Here is a 24,321-nt window from a genome sequence, read left to right as displayed (position 1 = left end):
TGCTGTAACCACTGTATAGTTCTATGAATGGAATCAAATGCAGCCATATGAATCTACTGAAAGCCACAAATACAGACACAGCTTCCTTATCCTTGATCAGCAGTACCAAATAGTATTTTAAAAACCTTAATGTTTATTAGACACTGCATGGGAATTGTGCACTCAAAAACAAAGCTTGCCCAATAGACCTTGCTGCTGTGCAGAGGGTTCTGGGTGTCCTAGTGCAGGAATCTCAGAGTTGGTTTGCAGATGCAACAGGTAATTAAGGCGGCAAATGGAATTTTGGCCTTCATTGCTGAGGGATGGAATTTAAAAACAGCGAGATTATGTTGCAGCTGTATAAGGTGCTGGTGAGGCCATACCTGGAGTAGTGTGTACAGTTTTAGTCTCCTTACTTGAGGAAGGATACTGGAGGGGGTGCAGAGGAGATTCACTAGGTTGATTCTGAAGTTGAGTGGGTTGGCTTATGAGGAGAGACTGAGTAGACTGGGGCTATACTCATTGGAATTCAGAAGAATATGGGGAGATCTTATAGAAAAATAAGAGATTATGAAGGGAATAGATAAGATAGGAGCAGGGAAGTTGTTTCCACTGGCAGGCGAAACTAGAACTAGGGGGCATAGCCTCAAAATAAGGGGAAGCAGATTTAGGACTGAGTTAAGGAGGAACTTCTTCACCCAAAGGATTGTGAATCTGTAGAATTCCCTGCTCAGTGAAGCAGTTGAGGCTGCCTCATTGAATGTTTTTAAGGCAAGGACAGATAAAGTTTTGCACAGCAAAGGAATTAAGGCTTATGGTGAGTGGGCAGGTAAATAAAGCTGAGTCCACAAAAAGATCAGCCACGATCTTATTGAATGGCAGAGCAGGCTCGAGGGGCCAGATGGCCTATTCCAGCTCTTAGTTCTTATGTGTCATCTTACATTGATTATATATTGCAATCATCGGCAATTTTAAAAACAATTTGCCATTCCACAATTTAAAAATGCACTGCAAGCACAAAATGGGTTAATAATTGGATGTCACTGAAAAACTTCAGAAGGGAAGAAAATACAAGTAGAATCCATTCGCTGTCATAATTGCTCTTTTCACTTTCTCCTTTACGATTGATGACAGAAGTTTTGGTTTTCCTTCTTTCGCATAATACCCTCTCCCTTGGTTCAGTTCAATTTGATTGAATTCAGTTCAGTGGATTCAATTCCAAAAGATCATAAGACATAGGAACAGAATTAGGCCACTTGGCCAAGTCTGTTCTGCCATTCAATCGTGGCTGACATTTTTCTCATCCCCATTGTCCTGCCACATTCCCCATAACTCCATTCCAAGGTTTGGAGTTTCCCAATTCAAAAATCTGAGTACATAACCTAGGCTGATCATTCAGTGTATAAATGAGGAAGTGTTGCACTGATGGAGTTGTCATCATCCATCACAAAGTCAAGTGCCCATAAAATATCCCATAGAAAGGGAACAGCTCATCTAGTGTGCTGGTCAACATTTATCCCTCAACCAACATTATTAAACTATGTACCTGACCAATTATTACAATGCTGCTGTAGAACTTTGCTGTATGCTAAATGTTTGCAATATCTCTCAACATTACAATACTGAATACATTGTCTGTGAAGTGCCTTGAGACTTTCAGAATCATAAACGATGATTTCTGTAAGGTTTTTTTTGTTATTAAATTTGTCAGCCAGCCTTGTCCATTTGCTTAGACAATTGCTCTAGGCAAATAGGCAAGAACAGCTGACAAATATAATAACTTGACCTTTTGGTTAAGATCAAGCCCAAGATCAGGCACAATGTCTTTTCTTGTCAACTTGGATCTTGTTTGTCTCTCTTGCGGGGAACATGAATGGAATTCGAGTTGAATTTTTTTTTTGCAGCAAGCAAGGTGATGAATTAAGGGCCTGTCCTGCCTACTCTGTGCACTGGCTTTGTAACTTTAAGAATGGAGCAATTTTTTTAAACATTGCTCGGAAAATTAGTTGATGTTTCTTGCATGAATTTCAATGGATTTCCTGTGAAATAACAGTAGTTGGAAGGGGGAGGGGAAACACGCGTTGCGAGTGTGGGAATAGCTATGTTTCTGTGCGCTCTGGTGCTACTCATCCTTTAATCCTTTCACTTATCGTGCTCATGCAGCCCATACTTACTTAATCCAGGAGTGAGAATGCTTCATTATGACTTCAAGAATTCTGGCTAAACATTGGTGACAAAATGCTGAGAAACATTAAGAAAATTGCTGATAAATGAGAGTCATCAGAAATAACTGGGGTGGAATCGAGTCCTCAACATAGTGACTCAATCCCTGAATAGGCTCTCAATCTGGCACTCTCAAAGGCATTAGAGCTGATTACTCCTAATATAAAGGTCATGGATGAGAAACTTGGCTCATTAGAGTAGAATATCAATGCTCATGCTTTAGAGCAACAGAATACTGGTAAAAAGCTTGATGAAGCAGAGGAGAGAAGCCTTACTGCCAAAAATGTGACTTCCTCAGTTGAGGCTTGCTTACGATCCTTGGAAAAGCAGCAACATGGTATGTCAGAACTCCTAGACGATCTTAAGAACCGAGGTTGGATGAAAAACGTCTGGGTTGTTGTTTTACCAGAAGGAGCTGAGGATAAGTTCCCAGTTAAATTCCTTGACAGCTGGCAACCCATGTTTTCTTAATCTGGATATGAAAGTTGGGCATATTAACTTAGAAACGGTACACTGTACCCTGTTTCTGAGGCCTAAGGACAATCAGCAACACCGGCCCACAATTATGTGTTTTCATAACTTCAGAGATCGCCTAAGAATATTGGAGGCAGCCAGACATAATGGGGTCTTGTTCTATAATATAGAAAGTCTCTGTCTCCCACGATTTCTCAGTGTAAAAGGTGCATTTTACTTAGGCTTGACTATCTCAGAGGTTATCCACTGTTGATAATCACCACAATTTATTTTATGATGCAGTGCAAGGCAGCGTTGTGATTTGAGTCAAAACGTCTGCATCAGGGCGAATTCTCATGTTATGAAACTGAGAATTATCTCCTTAGATCAGCTGGCAACCTACCCTTGATTTGTACAGAATTCTTTAAGGTCAGTGATCATGTCCCCATACCAATAGTTCTTCTTTGTGCATGAGCTCTTGGCTAAAAAGTTCTTGAAATGGTGTGACACTGGGTTGAAGCCTCCAACTATCTAATCTAACCTAAACTATTTCCGTAGAGAATGAAGATAAGAACTAATGACCATTATCGAAGGAGAAACAAATTATTGCAATGGCTTCACATAAACAAGGGTTGGTTATCATGTCTGTCTGTCTGCAAATTAAAAATATTTTCATGAAGCTGCTCAGCACTTGAAATAGCTAAAGACAGACTTAAATCAAGCTTGATTATACTTTTATGGGGAGAGGAGAATGTTGAGTGAAAGAAATGGAAGTTTAGATTAGCCATAGGAAAGGTGCAATCTAAAGTAAAAATACTAAATTGGAGGAAGGCCTTTCTCACTGGTGGTGAGAACAGATATGTGCAGACAAATTGGATTTAAAGATTCCCAGGCAAAACTAACAGAAAAATGAGCTGCCTTTAAAGAGATGGTTTGGCACAATTAAGGTAAATTCCCTCAAGGAAAGAAAGATGGGGTAACCAAAGCCAGGGTTTAGGACAACAAGAAAGATAGAAAGTAAAGTGAAACAGGAAGAGGGTGCATGTAACAAATGCCAGGCTGACAAGTGAAAACCAGGTTGTAATATTAAAAGCTCAAAAGGTGGTGATAAAGGAAATCAGAAATGCAAGAACAGAGTATGAGAAAAAACTGGCAGTTAACATAAAAATTAATCTGAAATAGTAAAACAGTGGAACTAAAGAAATAAAGAGAAGTAGACCATTCAGACCCTCAAACCTTGTCATTCAATCTGATCATGGCTGATTCTCTACCTCAAACCTCACTTTCCTGCCTGTTCCCCATGTTTCTTGATTCTAGGAGAACAAAAATCTATTGATTTCAGTGTGGACAGGTCAACAATGAAGCATCCACAACCACTTGATCAAGGGATAGACAATTCCAAAGATTTGTAACTTCTCAATGGCCTTCTTGTCAAGTCTCTTCAGGATCTTGTATGCATCAATAAGATCACCTCTCATTCTTCTGAAATACGGAGAATATAGATCCAATTTACTCAAGATCTCATCATAGGAACAAACCTTCGCCATACTGCTTTAAAGTATAATTTTCCTCAGATATAGAAAGCAAAACAGTATATCGTACTCTACCTGGAGACACACCTCTTTGCCATAAAGACCAACATGTCATTTGCCTTCTTAATTGCTTGCTGTACCTGCATGTTAACTTGTGTTCTCAGTACAAGTACACCCAAGTCCTGCTAAACAACATCATAAATGTTTCACATCTTTTAAAAATACATTTTAGTATTACTACAAAACTGAATAAGTTCACACTTCCTCATATTATACGCCACATACCACTTTGTTACCCAATTCATTTAATCTGTCTATATCTTTTTGCAGGCTTTTTGTGTCCATCTCACAGCTTGCATTCCCACCTTGCTTCGTATCATCAGCAAACTTACATGCATTATTTTTAATCGCTTTGCTTAATTGTAAATAGTTGAAGCAGCTTTCTACTAGTTAGAGCCTGCCAACTTGAAAACATCCTGTTTGTTGGTATTCTCTGCTATTGTTGGTCAATCATTCCTTCTTCCATACTATTATCCCCAAATCCATAACTCCTTATTTTGCATGTTAATCTTGTGTGGCATTTAATCAATCCAAATGTACAGCATCTACTAACTCACATTCATCTACAGTATTTGCTACACCCTCAAAAAAAGCTATTTGCCAGGCACAATTTCCTTTCTGTAAAACCCATGTTAACTTTGTCTGATCAGATTTCCCTAATTATAGATTCCAGTATTTTCTGTAAGGAGAGAAAGGAGCTGACATTTCAAGTCAAGACGACCCTTGTCAAAGCTCTGACAAAGGGTCACCTGGACTCAAAACGTCAGCTCTTTTCTCTTCTTACAGATGCTGCCAGACTTGCTGAGATTTTCCAGCATTTTCTCTTTTGGTTTCAGATTCCAGCATCTGCAGTAATTTGCTTTTATCCAGTATTTTCTTGATGACTGGTATCAAGATAATTGGCTTGCAGTTCCTTGTTGTCTCTCTTGCTCCTTTCTTGAACAGCAGAATTACATTTGCTACCTTTCAATGAGCTGGGACTGTTCCAGATGCTAGGAAAGTTTAGAAAATCATAACCCAGTGCACCCACTACCTTTGCAGCAACCTCTGACAACATTTGGGTGCAAGCCATCAGGTCGGAGATTCATCAACTTTTAGTCTCTTAAGGTGAATGGTTGTTTGCTTGTACGGAACTTGAATGTTCCTGAAAAAAGATACATGCTATCAAAGCTTTTCGGCTTGCCTCAGAATAACTCAGACGAATTTTACAACAATAATAGGAGAAAAATATACTGCATGAGAAGAATTTGGTGACTGGTTGCTAAGCGGACTCAAGTCTTCTCCCATTACTGTTGGGAAATTGTTGCAAAGCATCTTGAGAAGTGCAAGAGGAAAAGCTTTAATAACATTTCTCTTAAGTTTATCCAATGCTCTTTTTCTGCTGATACTTTAATTTCCTCCCTCTTATTACTGCCTTGGTTACGCCTCCATTTCTGGTATGCAATTTGTAACTTTTACTGTGAAACATAAAATACTTGTTCAAAGTCTCTGTTATTTCATCATTCTTTGTATCATTCTTCTGTATCTACCACCAAGTAACCACTATTTACTTCAACCATTTTGTACAGGTTGTAAAAGCTCACATAAAACAGTTGTTACATTCTTGGCTAGTTCACTTTCATTCTATTTTTCCCCCTTTTTATCAACTTTTTGGTCGCCCTATGCTGGTTTCCCTAGTAACTGACAGATGGTCCTTCCTTGCTAAGCTCTTGTTTTCATAGTGGAATGTATTTTTGTTGAACATTTCAAACTGTTGGTTTACCTACACACTTTTTTACTTTATTTAAACTAAAGAACCTTAGCCAATATGTATAAGAGGACAGATGACTATTTTTAAATTAAAGATTTTTGCTTGGGACTGGAATGTGTCGCTTTCAAACTTGATTCAGAATTTCATTGCACAGGTACAGGGTCTCAAATTCAGTACCCTCAGGACCAAGACAAGGCTCAATTCCAGATCTTGCGTCGAGTGGGTGGGATCAAGCATCATTTGAAATGCAAGATAGACCGTATGGAAACAGCTAAGGGGAAAGCTAATCAGATGCCACATTATGATAATGCAGTACCTAGCCAAATTGTCATGGCAAGATCTTCATTTATTTTACTCAATTAAAATTGATGTATGGCACATTTTTAAAATGTCCAATTTTCAGACAACTCCAATTTTTGAACAGTCAAATATGAGATCAGATATGGGGTCAATGAGGGATTAACAAAGGGATTGTTACCTGGAGGTGGGAGTCATGGCTGAGGCACTGAGTGATTATTTTGCACCTGTTTTTAACCAATATAAAATGCTACTGAAAAGTAATAGTTTAAGAAGAGGTAATTGCACTGCTGGATGAGCTAAAAATTGAAAAAAAAATTGGTATTAGAAAGGCTGAATGTAAAAGTCTATAAGCTCACTTGGAGGTACTGTTCATAATCTTCCAGTATTCTTAGCAAGGGGGAGATGATGGCGTAGTGATATCATTGGGTTAGTAACCACAAGACTCAGGTTAATGCTCTGGATATATGGGCTCACATCCCACCATTGTAACTGGTCGCATTTAAATTCTATTAATAAATCTGAATGTAAAGCTAATATTAGTACTGGTGACTTTGACAACTATCATCAATTGTTGTAAAACAATCTGGTTCACTAATATCCTTTACATAAGGTCCTTCCAAACCTGGTCTAGGCAACATGTGACTCCAGACCCACAACAAGGTAACTGACTCTTAACCGCCTTTTGAAATGAATTAACAAGCCAATCAGTTAAAGGGAAATTGGGGATAGGCAACAAATTCTGGCCTTGCCAGCAACACCCATATTCTATAAAAGCTTTACGAAAAAAAATTTGAGATCCAGTTTCAGAGGACTGGAGAAATGTAAATGTGACTCATGGTCCTCAGCACTATGATTACTCTAACTGCCCTCTGAAAAAACCTAACAAGCTACTCAGTTCAGGGGCAATTAGGGACGGGCAATAAAAATTGGCCTTATCAGAGACCGCACAAATTGAAGGTGGCAAGCTGTTTGAGAAAATGATTGAAAAGGCACACAGGAATCTAGGCTTTATACATAGAGACAGAGGACAAAAGCCAGGAAGTTACGATGAACCTTTATAAAACAATGGTTTATCCTCAACTGAGGAGTGTGCCCAATTCTGGGCATTGCACTTTAGAAAGGTGCAGAAACAATTTACAAGAATGGTTTCAGTGCTGAAGGACTTGTTACATGGATAGACTAGAGAAATTGGGGATGCCCACCTTAGAGGATTTTGAAAAGAATTTGATAGACATGCTCAAAATCACAGACGGCCTAGAGAGAGTATATAGAGAGAAAAGGAAAGGGCGAAAACCAGAGGGCACCAATTTAAGACTACTGCCAGAAAAAGCAGAGGCAACAACATGAGGAAAATATTTCTACGAAGTAAGTGATTAGGATCTGAAATGCTTGGGTATGAGTGTGGTAGAAGTAGATACAATATGAGCTTTCAGAAGTTAATTGGATAAGCAGCCAAACAAAAAGAATTGCAAGGGACAAGGGGCTAGCAAAGTTCCTTTGGAGATAGCTGCATGGATAAGATGGGCCAAATAGACTATTCCTGTGATGTTACTGTTCTATGATTTTTCAATGATCTAGGAAGGGTGAAGCTTTTCATATGCTGTCCTGTGAGGTATTTATCCATTCCCTTCATTTGTCCCCAGTCTTCTTTCCCTCTGGATACTCTCCGCTGACAATCTTATGGTTATCCTATGATAATTACCAGATTCATGTTTGAGCCTCAATGCATGTTAGGAAGTTATTAAAGAAATGGGGATACCAGAATTAAAGTTGATGGAGTCCACACAGTTGCACTGGCAGCATGGGTTACAAACCTCTCAACAAACTTAATACAGACTAGAGTTCTAGACCAAGGCCTCAACCTCATGGTTGATACGTCTCTCCTGTCCAACATTAAAGTTGAACAATTGGGAAACTGCTCATTGTTCAATATGAATGCCACATCACCCCAAAATACACCTACTGTGATAATGGCGTGTCATGAATTTATGTTGGCAACTTTAGCTTGCAACCATAGACAAAATATTTTTGGATTGCAATGTTAAAATGTAGTGCTGTAGTGATAATTTAATATAGCATAATAGGCAAGGAAATTAAATATTCCAATTTTTCTAATTGAATGCAAAGCAAATTTCAACATGAATTCCAAAACCTTGGAACTAAAATGCTGTACTTATTCTGGACTTCGTTGAAAATAAATATTTCAATCTTCAATATGGAAGTTATATTTTTCCCCACTTGTCAATTTTCTTCAAAGAGTATCAATGATTATTCAAGAGCGTACTATCCCTCATTTGCAAAGCTAAGAATTACAACCTGGTTTCCCTCTGTCTTCATATTTGGAAGGGACATAGACTTTTGTGAGAACTAAAGTATTAAGGGATATGGAAAAAACCAAAATCAGGAAATGGAAGTGAAGAAATTGGAATGAAAAGGTTAGAGCTATCAAGGTTAATAAGATTGGATGTTTTCTGTCCTCTTATATTCCAAGTCTACATTTATCAAACTCACTGTTAGTTTAGTATATAGCCCAGTGCTTTACTATTAGGACACTACATACATAAATGCACAACTTCGTCGATTACACATCTATGAAAGAACAAAGTACACAAAGATGGACAAATTTGCATCAAACTATCTCTACTAATGTTCTTCAATTCATCCTCCAACATCAAAGCAAAGCAAAATGGTTGTTGAACTGTCAAATGCTGTCAGGAATGCCACAACTTTATAATATTCTCCACCTTATGGTACAACATTAGACACTGCTACGGGGATCAGTTTCAGAAATGTGGGATCATCAGATCATACATCATGAAGGTAACCAGTTATCTCACAGGCTTTCCTTTTCATTTTCCCAGAATAACGTTCCTACTGTTAGTAAGGCCGCCATTGGGTATAGGTCTTCATGGAGCCAGACAAGATCCTTCAACATGGTGACATTAAGAACTATATACATATTAACAAAATGTACCTGTACTTCAAAAACTTCATAAAAGAAAAAAAAATGTTCAATTTACCTGTCTGAGTTCATCGGACATAAAAAAAGAAGGCGCATTTGCTTTAGGCTGCATATAAGCAACATGGGGTGCAGATGAAGGATAAATATGGTAAGTTGGAAATACCTGGGAAATAAGAAAACTTGAAAATCAATTGCAGAACTTCACTCACGTAAAGCAAAATTTTGAATACAGTAAACATAATGAGCAATTTGCATTAATGGCAGAACTTAATGGTAGCACTTATAGTAAAGTATTTGCTCAATAACCTTGTAATTAGTTGTATACTTTATACACTCACGTAACACTTGCACTACAAAATAAATGAAATGAGCAGTTATCTTAATTGTTCCATTACCCCATTCCAAGTTCATTTTCTGCTGCAGGGCAAGCACTTGATTTGCAGTAATTAACAAAAAATAGTATCTACACACCATTCCTGGAAGAGGTCCTGGAGTTGTGTCAGTATAGAAGTAAGTTGTCCCTCCCACAGTTTCTTTTTGTATCACCTGCCCAGAAGATGGAGACTGAGAGACTGCATCAGATACTGGTGTAGAGGCACTAGTAGGTACCATGAAATTTGCTGGATTTGGAGTATGACTCCTCCTTCGAGGGGCAGGCGACGTATGGGGAGTTATTTTTGGAGAGTGCAGAGGAGATGATCCAGCTGATAAGGACATTCCTGAAAAAATTTGACAGGTTTGTTAGGAACATACCTTCAACACCACTATTTTACTAAATAGCAGATAGAAACATGTAATCAATATTGACATATCAATTTAAGTTTTGTTTCCCAATGACTAAATATTTCACAAATGCTTATTACTGTTTGTACTGAATGCATTATGACATCATCACCTTTCAGTTCTGCAGGCTATACTCAAAATAGAAATACCACACATACACATGGAACACGATAAGATGACAGAAAATTATTTTATCTTGACTATCTTGGATAGCAACTTACAAAATGTTGTTTCTCAGACAGCCATCACATAACTGTAAATGCGTAGACTGGATTGATAAATTTTTTTCTGTTTTCATCTTCATAGAAGGGAGAGGGCTATCATTTGAACTCAATTAAACAAAATTACAAATTTCAATCAAAGTTTTAATGCTGAATCATGAAAAAGGACACAATAATTTAATTGTGGTAGTGTCTGACATGTTCTACAATTATAATAACAAACAGATATTTACAGTAGCAAAAGTTCTGACAGTCTTGTTGTGAAATTTAATTTCAAAATTTTAAAATGTAGACTCTCGAGACAATGCTGGGGAACCGTACAGTATTAATGGTCATACAACTCAACTGATAAAATCCCACCCCAACTTGTAGCTCCTCCACTAGTTTCAATTCACTCTGCTTTAAATTAACACTATTATGCTCAGTATGGCTCAAACTTTCCTCTAGCACCTGTAAGTTGATAACGGTTCTATCTGCATTCCCTATAATTTCGAAATTCACTCTCATTGTAACACATTCCTTAAATCTTCGAAATTGTGGAATTTCTTGCCTGCTGCAATTGTGACCCCCCACCCCACCTCAAACCTGCAATCCCCTCCAATGGAATCATCAAACTTTAAAAACCTAATCCAACATCTACATTTGATTTACGCAGTCTTCCCCTTCACACTTTTTAACCAGTCTTCTACATTTTCTGTCAACTTGGTTTACGTTGGGAAAATGATAGTCCCTTGCGTACACAATCCCAATATTCCAACTAAGTGACATCATAAACCAGCTGAAATATCCTTCATTCTAAACCTCTGAAAATCTTCAGCCAGTCACATTATGGAAAGGAGATCTGAATAAGAAATACACTTCCTATCTTGGGAAAGTCACCAGACCAGAACCAGAGCCTGAGGATGTGCACTTTATCCTCCAAGATGCAGAATATTACAAAGAACAAAGAACAACACAGCACGGGAAACAGGCCCTTCGGCCCAACGAGCCCGCGCCGCCGTCCCACTGTCTCAGTGACCTATTCATGATTTTAGTCTACGCCTAATGTGCGAGGATCAGGGAGGTCCAATTTAGGGACAATTTAGTACCCAATCAATCAGCCTAAAAGCACATCTTTGGGATGTGGGAGGAAACCGGAGTACCCGGAGGAAACCCACGCAACCACGGGGAGAACGTGCAAACTCCCACAGACACAGGCCCAAATCCATGTGTCCGCACAGCAACAGAGACAGTCTTTGAGCTGTCATGTTGCCCTCGAGATGGTCCAGTTTAAGCACACTAACGACATGAAGCAATAGGCAACTCCCGAAGCAACGTCCAAGAGCAGCCCACTACAACCTGCCGCATGCATGCCCCTTGCTGGACTTAAATGCCTGTGGAGACAAAAAAATTCATTATTAAACAGGCAAAGACTGTAACATCCCTGAGGCAAAAACGTAATCCCAAGCCTACAACGTTTAGTAAGGCCTGCTATATCCCCCTATATGTAGCCCGCTCATGTGGCTGTCTAAGTGACTCTTAAACAACCCTAGCGTGCCTGCTTCCACCACCTTACTCGGCAGTGCATTCCACACCCCCACTACCCTTTGCGTGAAAAATTGCCCTCTAATATTTGTCTTATACCTAGCCCCCCTCACCCTAAGCCCGTGACCCCTCATTCTATCCATTTCTAATAGTGGAAAAAGCTTACCACCATTTACTCTATCTATCCCCTTCATAATCTTATAAACCTCTATTAGATCCCCCCTCAGCCGACGTCTCTCAAGGGAAAACAGCCCAAGTTCGTTCAATCTTTCCTCGTAAGACAGCCCTTCCATACCAGGCAGCATCCTGGTAAATCTCCTCTGCACTCTCTCCAGGATCTCTACATCCTTCCGGTAGTACGGCGACCAGAACTGGACGCAGTACTCCAAGTGAGGCCTAACCAACGTTCTATACAACTGCAACATCAGACTCCTACTCTTATATTCTATACCTCTTCCTATGAAGGCTAACATACCATACGCTTTCCTCATCACATTCTGCACCTGCACCGACACCTTCAGGGACTTGTGCACTTGCACCCCCCCATGGACTAACAAGATTCCATCTCAGGAATGTAGACGGCACATATGCTTGACTATAAAAAAAAGTAAGCTTTCATGAGATAAATGCAAGGAAATAAAGTTCAAACAGGAGATAATTCAGGTACACATTTATTCCAAGAAAGACAATAGCTGAAATTCTTTTGATGGATTTAAAAACTTAAAACTAAAAAAAACTAAGAACTAAAGAGGGAAATATCTGTAAATCTATGGTGATCTAAAAGAAAATCAAGGCACATACTGACAATTTAGAGAAGCATCAATAAACATTAGGGAGACCTAATGAAAAGGGGAATGGTAAATGCTTTTACACAGTGGAAAAAATGAGGAAGGGAAGGACTGATTAGAAAAGAAGATTGAAAGCTCCTGGAGGACGAAAGCAGAGATATTAAATTAATACTCAGTCTTGGTTTTATACAAGAGTGTAGCACTGAGAACAAAGGCTACAAAGGGAGGTGTGGAGGTTGGTTACAAGGAAATAGTACCAAAACAAGTTGCAGAATTCAAAGCAGAATCCTTCATGTCATGCATCCTAAAACACTCAGGAAAGTCAAGGGGCAAAAGCACAGCCTACAATTACAATCTTTTAAGCATCTATCCTGTGAAGGATGCCAATATAACATCTCTGTTTAAAAGCGGATAATCCAAATAACTATATACCAGAACATTCATCGTGAGCAAGCTTCTAGAGGATATAATACAGGAAAAAGTACAGGTTACCACTGACCAGCCATAAATAAGCGGTTTAAAAAGACAGCTTACCACCACCTTCTCGAGGGATGGACAATAAATGCTGCTTAGCCCACACCCTATGAACAAATAGATAAGAAACAAGAGGAATGCCCAGGACTATGATGAAAAGGTGAGGGATTGGTACAAGGTGAATTGCTCCTTCAGAGTCAGCAGAAACACTTCAGTCCAAATGGTTTCCTTTTATGTTGTAAACACTCTGGGAGTCATTTTGAAAGTCCAGGGGGTTGTTAGGTTTTGAAAAGAAAGGGTAAATATTTTAAAGATAAATAATTCAACGGGTATGCTGAATAGAACCAAGTGGATAGCTCTTCCAGAGAGCCAGCACAGATGTTATGGGTTGAATGGCTGCTTCCTATGGTCTAATATTTGAGGATCATAGGACGGATAGAACTATTCAAGTCCAGCTGGCAGAAATGCAACTTTGTGAAAAGCAGGGGTAAAAGGGGAGTTAGAAGGGCGAAAAGGGGGCATGAAATGGCTTTGGCTGATAGGATTAAGGAAAATCCAAAGGCATTTTATTCTTATATTAGGGACAAGAGGGTGGTTAGAGGGAAAATATGTCCTCTTAGGGACAAAGGAGGGAAACTATGCATTGAGTCTGAGGGAATGGGGGGGATCCTGAATGAATACTTTGCGTCGGTATTCATGAAGGAGAGGGGCTTGGTGTCTTGTAATGTCTTGCAGGGAGCTGTAGATCAGTTGAAGGAGATATCCATTACGAGGGAAGAAGTGTTAGGGTTTTTAGGTAGCATAAAAACTGATAAAGCTCCAGGGCCTGATGACATTTATCCCAGGCTGCTTTGGGAGATGAAAGATGAAATTGCTGGGCCTCTGACGCAAATCTTTGTCTCTTCTTTGGACACAGGTGAGGTCCCAGAGGACTGGAGGATAGCTAATGTGGTACCACTGTTTAAAAAGGACAGTAGGGATAACCCTGGTAATTATAGGCCGGTGAGTTTGACATCGGCGGTAGGAAAATTGTTGGGGATAGGATGTATAAGTATTTGGAGCGTTGCGATCTGATTAGGGATACGCAACATGGCTTTGTTCAGGGGAGGTCTTGCCTTACGAATCTAGCAGAATTTTTTGAGGAGGTGACAAAAACGGTTGACAATGGGCGAGCCGTTGATGTCATCTATATGGATTTCAGTAAGGCGTTTGACGAAGTCCCTCACAGTAGGCTGGTAGAAAAGGTTAAGGCACATGGGATACAGGGACAGGTATCTAGATGGATTGCAAACTGGCTAGGCAACAGGAGACAGAGAGTAGTAGTGGAAGGGTCCTTTTCAAGCTGGAGGTCTGTCACCAGTGGTGTGCCGCAGGGCTCAGTACTGGGACCTCTTCTCTTCGTAATATATATAAATGACTTGGAAGAGGGTGTATGTGGTGTGATCAGCAAATTTGCAGATGACACCAAGATGGCAGGATTGGCAGATAGTGAGGAAGATTGTCAGGTGACACAGCAGGATATAGATAGGCTAGTGTGCTAGGCAGATAGATGGCAGATGGCATTTAATCCTGACAAATGCGAGGTGATGCACTTTGGAAGGAATAATGCAGGGAGGAGTTACATGATAAAAGGTAGACCAATTAAGAGTATAGAAATGCAAGTGCACAAGTCTCTGAAGGTGGCAACCCAGGTGGAGAAGGTTGTGAAGCAAGCTTATGGAATGCTAGCCTTTATAGGAAGGGGTATAAAGTATAAGAGCTGGCGTCTAATGCTTCAGTTGTACAGAACGTTGGTTAGGCTGCATTTGGAGTACTGCGTCCTGTTCTGGTCACCTTACTACCGGAAGGACGTGGAGACCCTGGAGAGAGTGCTGAGGTGGTTTACCAGATGCTGCCTGGCATGGAAGGACTGGGATATGAGGAAAGATTGGGTAAACTGGGGCTTTTCTCCTTAGAAAGACGGAGATTAAGGGGGGATCTGATAGAAGTGTATAAAATAATGAAAGGTATAGAGAGAGTCAACAGTGGCAGGCTTTTTCCTAGATTGGAGACAAATATCACAAGGGGTCATGAGCTAAGGGTGAGGGGTGAGAAGTATAATATGGATACTAGAGGGATGTTTTTCACACAGAGGGTCATGGGGGTATGGAATGCGCTACCAAGTAAGGTGGTTGAGGCAGGCACACTGGACTTGTTTAAGGTCTACTTAGATAGGCACATGAGTAACACAGGGATGGAGGGTTATAGGTGATGGTTTTAAAAAGGGTCAGAGCCTCAGGACGATACTGGAAATGTAATACTACATGTTAATGTTTTGTCTCTTTTAATCCGCAGGTGTGTCGGTCCACCTTGTTGTCAAACGAGGAGCACGCACACGGTGGGTCATGCATGGGCTGCTCTTGGATGTTTTGAGAGTGGCCTAGTACTTCGCGTCGTGTTGTGTGCTTAAACCTGGACCAGCAGATGGGCACCACAACAGCTCGGTGACTATCACTGCTAGCCGTGCAGATACATGGATTTGGGCCGGTGTCTGCGGGAGTTTGTGCATTCTCCCTGTGGTTGCGTGGGTTTCCTCCGGGTGCTCCGATTTCCTCCCACACCCCAAATTGACCCTACACTATTCTCCCCTGAATCTGGCTACAATAGGGGCACAATTAGAATACACACGGGGCAAGGTAGGTGTAGGAAAATGCTTTAAGATGGCGGCGCGGGCTCGTTGGGCCGAAGGGCCTGTTTCCCGTGCTGGGTTGTTCTTTGTACTGACCCATGCTATGAAGGTGTACTTATTCTTGTTAACATAGTACAATGGTTTGCAGACATCATTGCTTCAACCAATTTTATCATTTCCTTAGGCTTTCAAAGTATTCATGCTGCCAAAATTTTTTGCCATGCACTCATCAGCATAAAGAATGTCAAATTTCAAACAATCCCAACAATTTATATTACATGAAAAAGGGGTGCTGATTAGTTGGCAAGTTAACTCTGTTACAATCCCAGTTGGTGTTATAACTGGACAGGAAGATCCCTTTTAGAACCCTAGCTCAGAAGACTGTAACTTTTACTTTTTGTTTATAAAATGTGGATGAACAGAGTCACAGGACCGCTAATTCGTTTTAATAAGAAAAAATGATGAAACATGAAAAAATTAGATTAAGATACCATACTCCTTTAATTCCTATTTATCTTAATTGCAGACAGGTTTTAAGATTAACATGGATTACAAAGTGCAATGGGCTCATAACCCCAGACACACATCGTCTGTGGTCCAATATGCACACTCTGCACTGAACCTAGAGTCTATGGATTTCACCTCAGAATCCTCCTAGATGATTGTCATGTGAGAGCTTCCAAACTCCACTCCCAAAAAAAGCTTTAAAGTCTTCTTTCACAATAATGCTTTCCATTAGCTTCTTGCATTCCAAATTCCAGTCCAGGTTTTCCAAATGACTCTCTTAAACAAAGCTCGTGTTTTGCTTTTAACACTAAATCTAGTCCAGGTTTTGCACCATCCCCTTCAGAATATTTTTGCCTTGACTTTTCACAGTTGCTTTAACTCTCAAATCCCAGACTCTATTAAGATGGCATAAAATTTTTGTTTTACTTCTGAACTCTGCTTTCCCACTTTAAGTCTGATCTGATTTATTGTTAGATATATTAGCACACAATGAAAAGCATTGTTTATTTTGTGCTATATAAAGCATACTGTCCATATAGAAGGAAAGAACAGAATGTAGCGTTACAGTCATAGCTAGGATGTTGAGAAGGATCAATTCATCTGACAGCAGCAGGGTAAAAGCTGTTCCCAAGTCGGTTGGTACAAGACCTCAAACTTTTGTATCTTTTTCCCCAAAGGAAGAAGGTGGAAGACAGTGTGTCCAGGCTGCGTGGGGTCCTTGATTATATTGGCTGCTTTTCTGAGGCAGTAGAAGTGTAGACTTCATCAATGGATGGGAGGCTGGTTTGCATGATGGACTGGGGTTCGTTCATGACTCTTTATAATTTCTTGCCGTTTTGGACAACGCAGCAGCCATACCAACCTGTGATACAATCAGAAAGAACGCTTTCTAAGGTGCATCTGTAAAAGTTGGTGAGAGTTGTTGCAGAAATGCCAAATTTCCTTAACTTCCTGACAAAGTAGAGGTATTGGTAGGTTGTTGGTGATCTGGACACCTAGAAACTTGAAAGTTCTTGACATTTCCACTTCATGTCCATTGATGTAGACAGGGGCATATCCTCCATTATGCTTCCTTAAGTCACTGACTATCTCCTTCACCTTGCTGACAGTGAAAAAGAGATCGCCATCGCATCAGTTCACCAGAATTTCTATCTTTTTCTGCACTCTGTCTCATTACTACTTGAGATCCAACCCACTACTGTGGTGTCATCCACAAACTTGAAAATCGAGTTGAAAGAGAATTTGGACGCACAGTCGTAGATGTGTAAGGAATATACTAAGGGGCTGAGGACACAGCTTCTGGGGCACTGGTGTTGATGATGATTGTGGAGGTGGTGTTGTTGCCTATCCCTACTGATTGCGACCTTTGGGTTAGGAAGTCGAGGATCCAATCGCAGAGGGAGGAGCCGAGCCCCAGGCCACAGAGTTTGGAGATAGATTTTGTAGGAATAATGGTGTTGAAGGCTGAGCCGTAGTCAATGAATAAGAGTCTTTAACTCAGAACATTTCGCTTATCCTTCCTGGAATTCTTCTGCACAATAACTTCAACTGTTTTAAGACATTCTTGCTATCCTAATTCCCTGGTTATCTGGGCTACGACTGGAAGCCTGCCTCTTTGCAGCTTCCTTGTCCTGTCCAGCTTCTCCTGGCAGAGTTGAGAGATATTCACACCCCGGTATCCTGTCTCATAAGAACATAAGAAATAGGAGCAGGAGTAGGCCATCTAGCCCCTCGAGCCTGCCCCACCATTCAATAAGATCATGGATGATCTGTCGTGGCTCAGTTCCACATTCCCGCCCTCTCCCCATAACCCTTAATCCCCTTGCTTATCAAAAACCCATCAACCCGTGTCTTAAAAATATTTAGCGAAGCAGACTCCACCACTTCAACGGGCAGAGAATTCCAGAGATTCACCACCCTTTGAGTGAAGAAGTTCCTCCTCAACTCCGTTCTAAACCGCCCCCCCCTTTATCTTGAGGCTGTGCCCCCTAGTCCTACTGTCCTTTCTGAGCGGGAAGAGTCTCTCCACCTCTATCCTATCCATCCCATTCATCATCTTATACGTCTCAATGAGATCTCCCCTCATTCTTCTAAACTCTAACGAGTACAAGCCTAGTTTATTCAGCCTCTCCTCATAGCTCAACCCCCTCAACTCCGGCATCAGCCTAGTAAACCTCCTCTGCACTCCCTCCAAGGCCAAAATATCCTTGCGTAAGTACGGCACCCAAAACTGCACACAGTACTCCAGCTGCAGCCTCACCAATGCCCTATACAGCTGCAGCAAGACCTCCCTACTTTTATATTCAATCCCCCTCGCTATGAAGGCCAGCATCCTATTAGCCTTCCTGACCACCTGCTGCACCTGCAGGCTGGGTTTTTGCGACTCATGCACAAGGACCCCAAGGTCCCTCTGCACCGTCGCCTGCTGCAGTTTTTCGCCACGTAAGTAATAATCCTTCCTACCATTATTCCTACCAAAGTGGACCACCTCGCACTTGCCAACATTAAATTCCATTTGCCATTTCCTGGCCCATTCGCCCAGCCTATCTAGATCCTTCTGTAGACTCTCCACACGCTCCGCGCAATTTGCCGTTCCACCAATCTTGGTGTCTCCAACTGCAATCAAATTCAGCTAAAGTTTAAAAGCTTTCTTCCCTTAACAGATCTTCAAGTTGCTGAGCAACACCAGTATACTTCTGTTGACTTATTTATTCTTCATGCAGTAGCCGTCTCTAAGCACAACAGAAACAGTTGGAACTGAATCAATCCCCACATATACAAACAACTTTATCAAGCATGAATCTAACCACATGGTTTAGCCTTCCTTCCGTAGAAGCATTAAATTCATTTAAAACAATACCTTATTTCTAATGTTTAGCAATAGAAATATAAATCCCTTAAAATTACCCTCATTTTCCTAACAATGCTGATTGGAAGAGACGTTGCCATGGAAAAAGCAACTGGGAACTATAGATTCTCCAAGCTCCCAGCTATTTCAAAAAAGGTGCAAGACCTGAACATATTCCTTTTGTTTGCAAAGAACAGATTCCTGCATATGAATGTATATCACTTCTAGCAAAGAAGAGTGAACCATGTTTCAAACTTGACCGATTATCTTAAATTGATTTTTACTGTTGATATTAACACACTCAGGAATGTTCAGCAAGTGCTGCTCAATTATGAAGACTTGCTTTTGATTCCAGGTTTGTTAATTGAATTTAAATTCCACCAGTTGCCATGGATGACTTAAACCCATGGCCCTGAACATTAGGCTGGGCCTCTAGATTACGAGTCCTTTGACGTCACCACCATACCACATCTCTGCATCTCACGTTATGCTAAATATCCCCCAGCTGACACCTGACCCACCTCATTCCCAAGAACCAGATCTAGCAGTGCCCTCTTTCTTGTTAGACTGGGAACACTGGAGAAAATTCTCCTGAACATTTCTAGGAACTTCTAATCCTCTCTGCCCTTTGTAATACAATCCCAATCTATATTCAAATAATTGAAGTCCCCATTATTACTACTGCAGAATTCTTGCACCTCTGTAATTTACTTGAACACTTGTTTCTTCTACATCCTTCCCACTGGTGGTTAGCTTATAGACTACACCAAGCAACATAGTTCCTTAGCTCCAACCAGAGAGTTTGTCTCTGACCCCTATGGAATATCTCTTGCTCCATCACTGTAACGTTCTTCTTAATCAATACTGTCACCAGTCCCCACTTTCTTCCTTTCTGAGAGTAATCCAGGGATTATTGTGTCTGCAATCACCAAAATGCATTTAAACCTGACTATCCAACCTTTATGGCTGGCACAGTGGTTAGCACTGCTGCCTCACAGTGCCAGGGTTCGATTTTGATCTTGGGTGACTGTTTGGAGTTTGCATGTTCTCCCCATATCTGCAAAAGTTTCCTCTGGGTGCTCTGGTTTCCCCCCCCCACTTAGTCCAAAAAAATGCACGTTAGATGAATTGACAATGTTAAATTGCCACTTAGTGTCTCAAGATGTGTAGATTAGGTAAAATAAACCTGGTAAATTTGTAAGTGGGATTAAAGGGATAGGGCAGGGGACTGGGTGGGGTGCTCTGTTGGTACAGGCCTGATGGGCTGAAAGACCCCCTCCTGAACTATAAGGATTCTATGGATTCTCTTAATCACTTTTGTTTTCCCAGTCTTCATTGTGTTGACACCAAAACTGAATACCGGTTGGAGCGTGAGATGCACTTGGGGAACCACGGTAGGTAACTGGTATAAAAATATAGATCATCCACAGCCAAACTGATTGGAGGAACAAGCACAAGGGGTCCCCATTAGGCTATTCTGATTGATTAGCTTATTGAGTTGTGAGAAAGGTGGGAACAGAGATTTAGGTGTTAACACCATGATCAAAAACTTTGAAGAAAGGGGGTGATAATGGGGACATCAGTTTGCAAGGATAATAGGGTTCGGGTAAGTTTTTTGAGGAGGGGACAATGAAAGACTTGATGGGGAGGGGATAACACCAAGGAAAAGGGATCATTTACAGTATAAGTATAGTAACCGGAAAATGGCACTGGGTGTCAGCAGTTTAGTAGGAATGTAATTAAGAAGTTGTGGATCTCATAGACAAAGCGAATTCAGGAGGGGAAGTTAGAAGAGAAGCTGGAGAGAAATGTGATTTCAGGGTCAGGGTACAGTAAGTAGCCTCAGCATCAGGTTAAAGTCCAACAGGTTTATTTGGTAGCGCGAGCTTTTGGAGTGCTGTTCCTTTATCAGGATTAGGGTAGGGAGGGGAGCCTTAACTTGATGATCAAGAAGAAATAAAGGAGAAATGCAGCCATGATTGCTAAGGTCTTCACAATAAATATTCCATGAACTCCACATATTTGTTAGAGAAAATAGACAGTATTGAGTACATTTCAGTGCGATTAACATCAACACGTTGGGAAGGAGTGTGGATATCAGACTCTGAGGTGGGACAAAATGAGCTTAAAAGGGAAGACTCCCCAAATTTGAGCCTACACTTGATGCATTTCACATAAAAGCCATATTTTTGCCTGACTTGCATTCCAAAACAAGTCCTCAACCTCAGAACAGCAAGTACATTTTTAAAAATCATCTGAACACCTGTTCATTTTCTGCAGTTCAGCACCATTGTCCTCAGGGAATCCCCTATGTATTACAGGCAGCTGTCTCTTCGAGATTTATGTTTAACGACCAATTTACCAGTTTCAGAAGCTGTTTAAAATGATTTTGGTTCAGGCTGTCCTTTGCAGATGGATGAACACAGCATAAATAGGACAATGACACTAGCGTGTCCTACTTATTTACGACTTACATAAACAATATGTACAACATATAAAAATTTCCAAAACAGTTGTCATTTACCAGTCATAGATGTGAAACTATCAAGTAATGATATGGTAATATTTTATAATTTAATAAATATTTACTTTTAAATAGAGGTGCTAAAATTTAAGCAAAAAAGCAAAATCAAAAACTTTAAAAAATATATTTTTTGATCCAAAAAAGGAACAGTGAAAAAACACTGTGCATGTGGCATGCATCATGCCATGGATTCAACAGAATGTCAGTATTCAGTCACCATTAGGGTTTTTCTATTAAATCAAGCAAGTAAAAAATACGGTTCCATTCAACTCACTCCAACACAAAGACAAGAATCACATTTGTTTCCAAGGATGAGACTTCAAACTGCCTCAGCGTTCCAATAACAAAATCATTAGCTGTCTTTTTCATTACAATTTCCAAAAGTGCACATAACTGAAAAAATGTTAGCACTGAGTAACGACAAAACAGTTCAATGAAATTTTAGAAGTTTAAATCAGTTACAGCACTGCCATTTTTTAAGCTCATCATCCTCATTCCCTCAGTGTCCAGATGTGGCATTCTAGCTGCCACTCCAGATTTAAACCTATTACCTCCAACTCCATTTTTTAAATTTCTTCATCCCAATTATTTAGTTGCCACCTTTTCCTTGTTATCCAATCACACCAACTTTCACTTCTCTCTGCTTAATTTCTCCCAGACACACTATCCCTGTCCCACACACACATATACTCTATATCAACCCATTACTAAAGCTTTGTATGTTGGCTTGGCTCAGCTCAGTTGATAGCACACTCACTATTTTCAAACAAAGTTGTGTGTTCAACTCCCGTTCCAGGGTCTGTGCACAAAAATCAAGGCTGATACTCTTGTGGAGTACTGAACGCATACTGCACTGTAGCAGGCACCTCTTTTGAATAGGACATTAAACAAAGTTACATCTGCTTCCTTGAGTATTCCTCGAGTGAATGTGAAAATCCCATGGCAGTATTTTGTTATCCCTGGGGTCCTGGTTAATATTTATCCCTCAATAGCATCACACAAAAAAAGATTCTTTGGTTATTTCTTAAAAATTATATTACTGCCAATTCAATGCTTAGGTGGTTTTGATTTAAACACATTCATTGACCAAATGGCCCAAGGCACTGCTAAGATTACACTGTTGTTTGTGGGCATTTGCTATTTGCAAATTGGCTGCTGCATCTCCTACATTGCAACATTGACATCAAGTACTTTGAAACGTCTGGTTGTCATTAAAAGCTCTGTACGAATTGTAAGTCATTTTTTTCTTGCTTTGCTCAACCTTCCAACTTGCCCAATGGATTTCCTGGCTAGAATCATCTTTGGTAAGCCCACAGGTACTCTTTGTGCTCCTCTTAATATTCTCCAAAGGACCATTGTCATCACTCCCTCATGAGCGGGAACTCCAACTGTCCCATCCTCTTTTGTTGCTGGATCTTCTTGCACAACATGACCCCTGGAGGTTAAGCTCGTCAATCTTCTTCCCATCCTATTCATGGCTTCCCTCTCAGATTCTGCCAGCAGATTAATATTCACTGGTCTATTGTTAATTTCCTTCATTAAAATGTTTCCTCATAGCTGAAGTCTTAATGCAGATAATTGCATTTACATCAACTTTTTGGGAAATTGGTTCATGGGCGGTGGCTTTCTTACTCTTTCCTCTCTACTTGGTCTTAAATTGCACCATCCATCCTGTCCAAACCATAACATTGGACGTATGGCCCTCAGCAGAAAATTACACCTTGCTTGAACGCTGTACTTTGGTTATTTTCTCTTTTAAACATTTCATCTTGTTTCACCCCTCACACTTCTTTAATTACCATGTTCACAGTGCTCCCACTCCAATCTCAAGCTTCTCGCCTAGATCACTTCCCTCTACCTCTGCAGTCATCCCAGTTCTTCCTCAGTTTTCTTCTCAACTTTTTTTGCTCAAGAATTTGCTAAATATTTGAACATCAAAAAGGCAAGGTGGCGGATTCAATTCTGGATTACTATACTGCAGAGCCAGTGAACAGATGGGCTGAATGGCCTCCTTCAATATTGTAAACTATTAAGGTCCTAGAATAGTACAGATTAATGAACTTTCTCCCCTGCTCAGTCATGATAGGCCATTTAATTCAATGGTATAAAGCTAAGTAGTTTTGGTGTGAAAATGAATGCCAGCTTTCAAAGGCGTGTATTGCAATCTAATGTGATGTGATCTAACATTGAACCAGCTATCATAGCACCACCTAATGGTTTAACACGAAATGCTGGTAAATGTGATTTTTACAATGGATTTTCGCACAGATGGAATGTAGGAGCAGGAGTACACCATTCAATTAAGATGCTGATCTGTACCTTAATTCCACCTACCCACTTTGGTTCCTTACTCCTTAATACTCGTACTTAAGTAAATGTATTGTTCCAAGTCTTGACATTTTCAATTGGAAACATAAGATAAACATTTTCAATGTGTTCTAGAATTGAGTGCGAGTGGGGGTGTGTGGGTGGGGGACTTGGAGGCAAGGAACAAGGCAGTAAAACAAAGGAAGTAAAAGGTGGAAGAGATAATTAAAGATGAAGAGGGAAGGCAGTATGGGTCAGGGCTTCCCAAACTGGTGCCGGCGGAAGTGAGAAAATCTTCCCAGTACAGGCTACAGGGCACGGGCACTATCCAGCGCATGCTGAGGAGCAGGGGGGCTGTCCAGCATGGGATCGGAGTAAGTGAAAGAGGGATGAGTGTGAGAGAGAGGGGGACTAGAAC

General features: G+C 40.5%; 1 protein-coding gene across 1 annotated transcript in view; it reads right to left on the bottom strand.

Moving 5' to 3' along the window:
- pan3 (poly(A) specific ribonuclease subunit PAN3) overlaps positions 1-24,321 on the bottom strand; it is a 178,657-nt gene that overhangs the window by 50,949 nt on the left and 103,387 nt on the right. The window contains exons 6-7 of the mRNA XM_080197405.1: positions 9,731-9,978; positions 9,318-9,422 (exon numbers count right to left, since the gene is read on the bottom strand). Coding sequence (XP_080053531.1) covers positions 9,318-9,422; positions 9,731-9,978 — 353 coding nt within the window. The remainder of the gene's footprint in view (positions 1-9,317; positions 9,423-9,730; positions 9,979-24,321) is intronic.

The sequence above is a fragment of the Carcharhinus amblyrhynchos genome, chromosome 10 (assembly GCF_965287045.1).
Source record: "Carcharhinus amblyrhynchos chromosome 10, sCarAmb.v2.hapA, whole genome shotgun sequence".
In the NCBI taxonomy this organism is placed as follows: Eukaryota; Metazoa; Chordata; class Chondrichthyes; order Carcharhiniformes; family Carcharhinidae; genus Carcharhinus; species Carcharhinus amblyrhynchos.
Note: the sequence above shows the minus strand (reverse complement) of the source record. Positions and strands in the feature narration are given on the sequence as shown.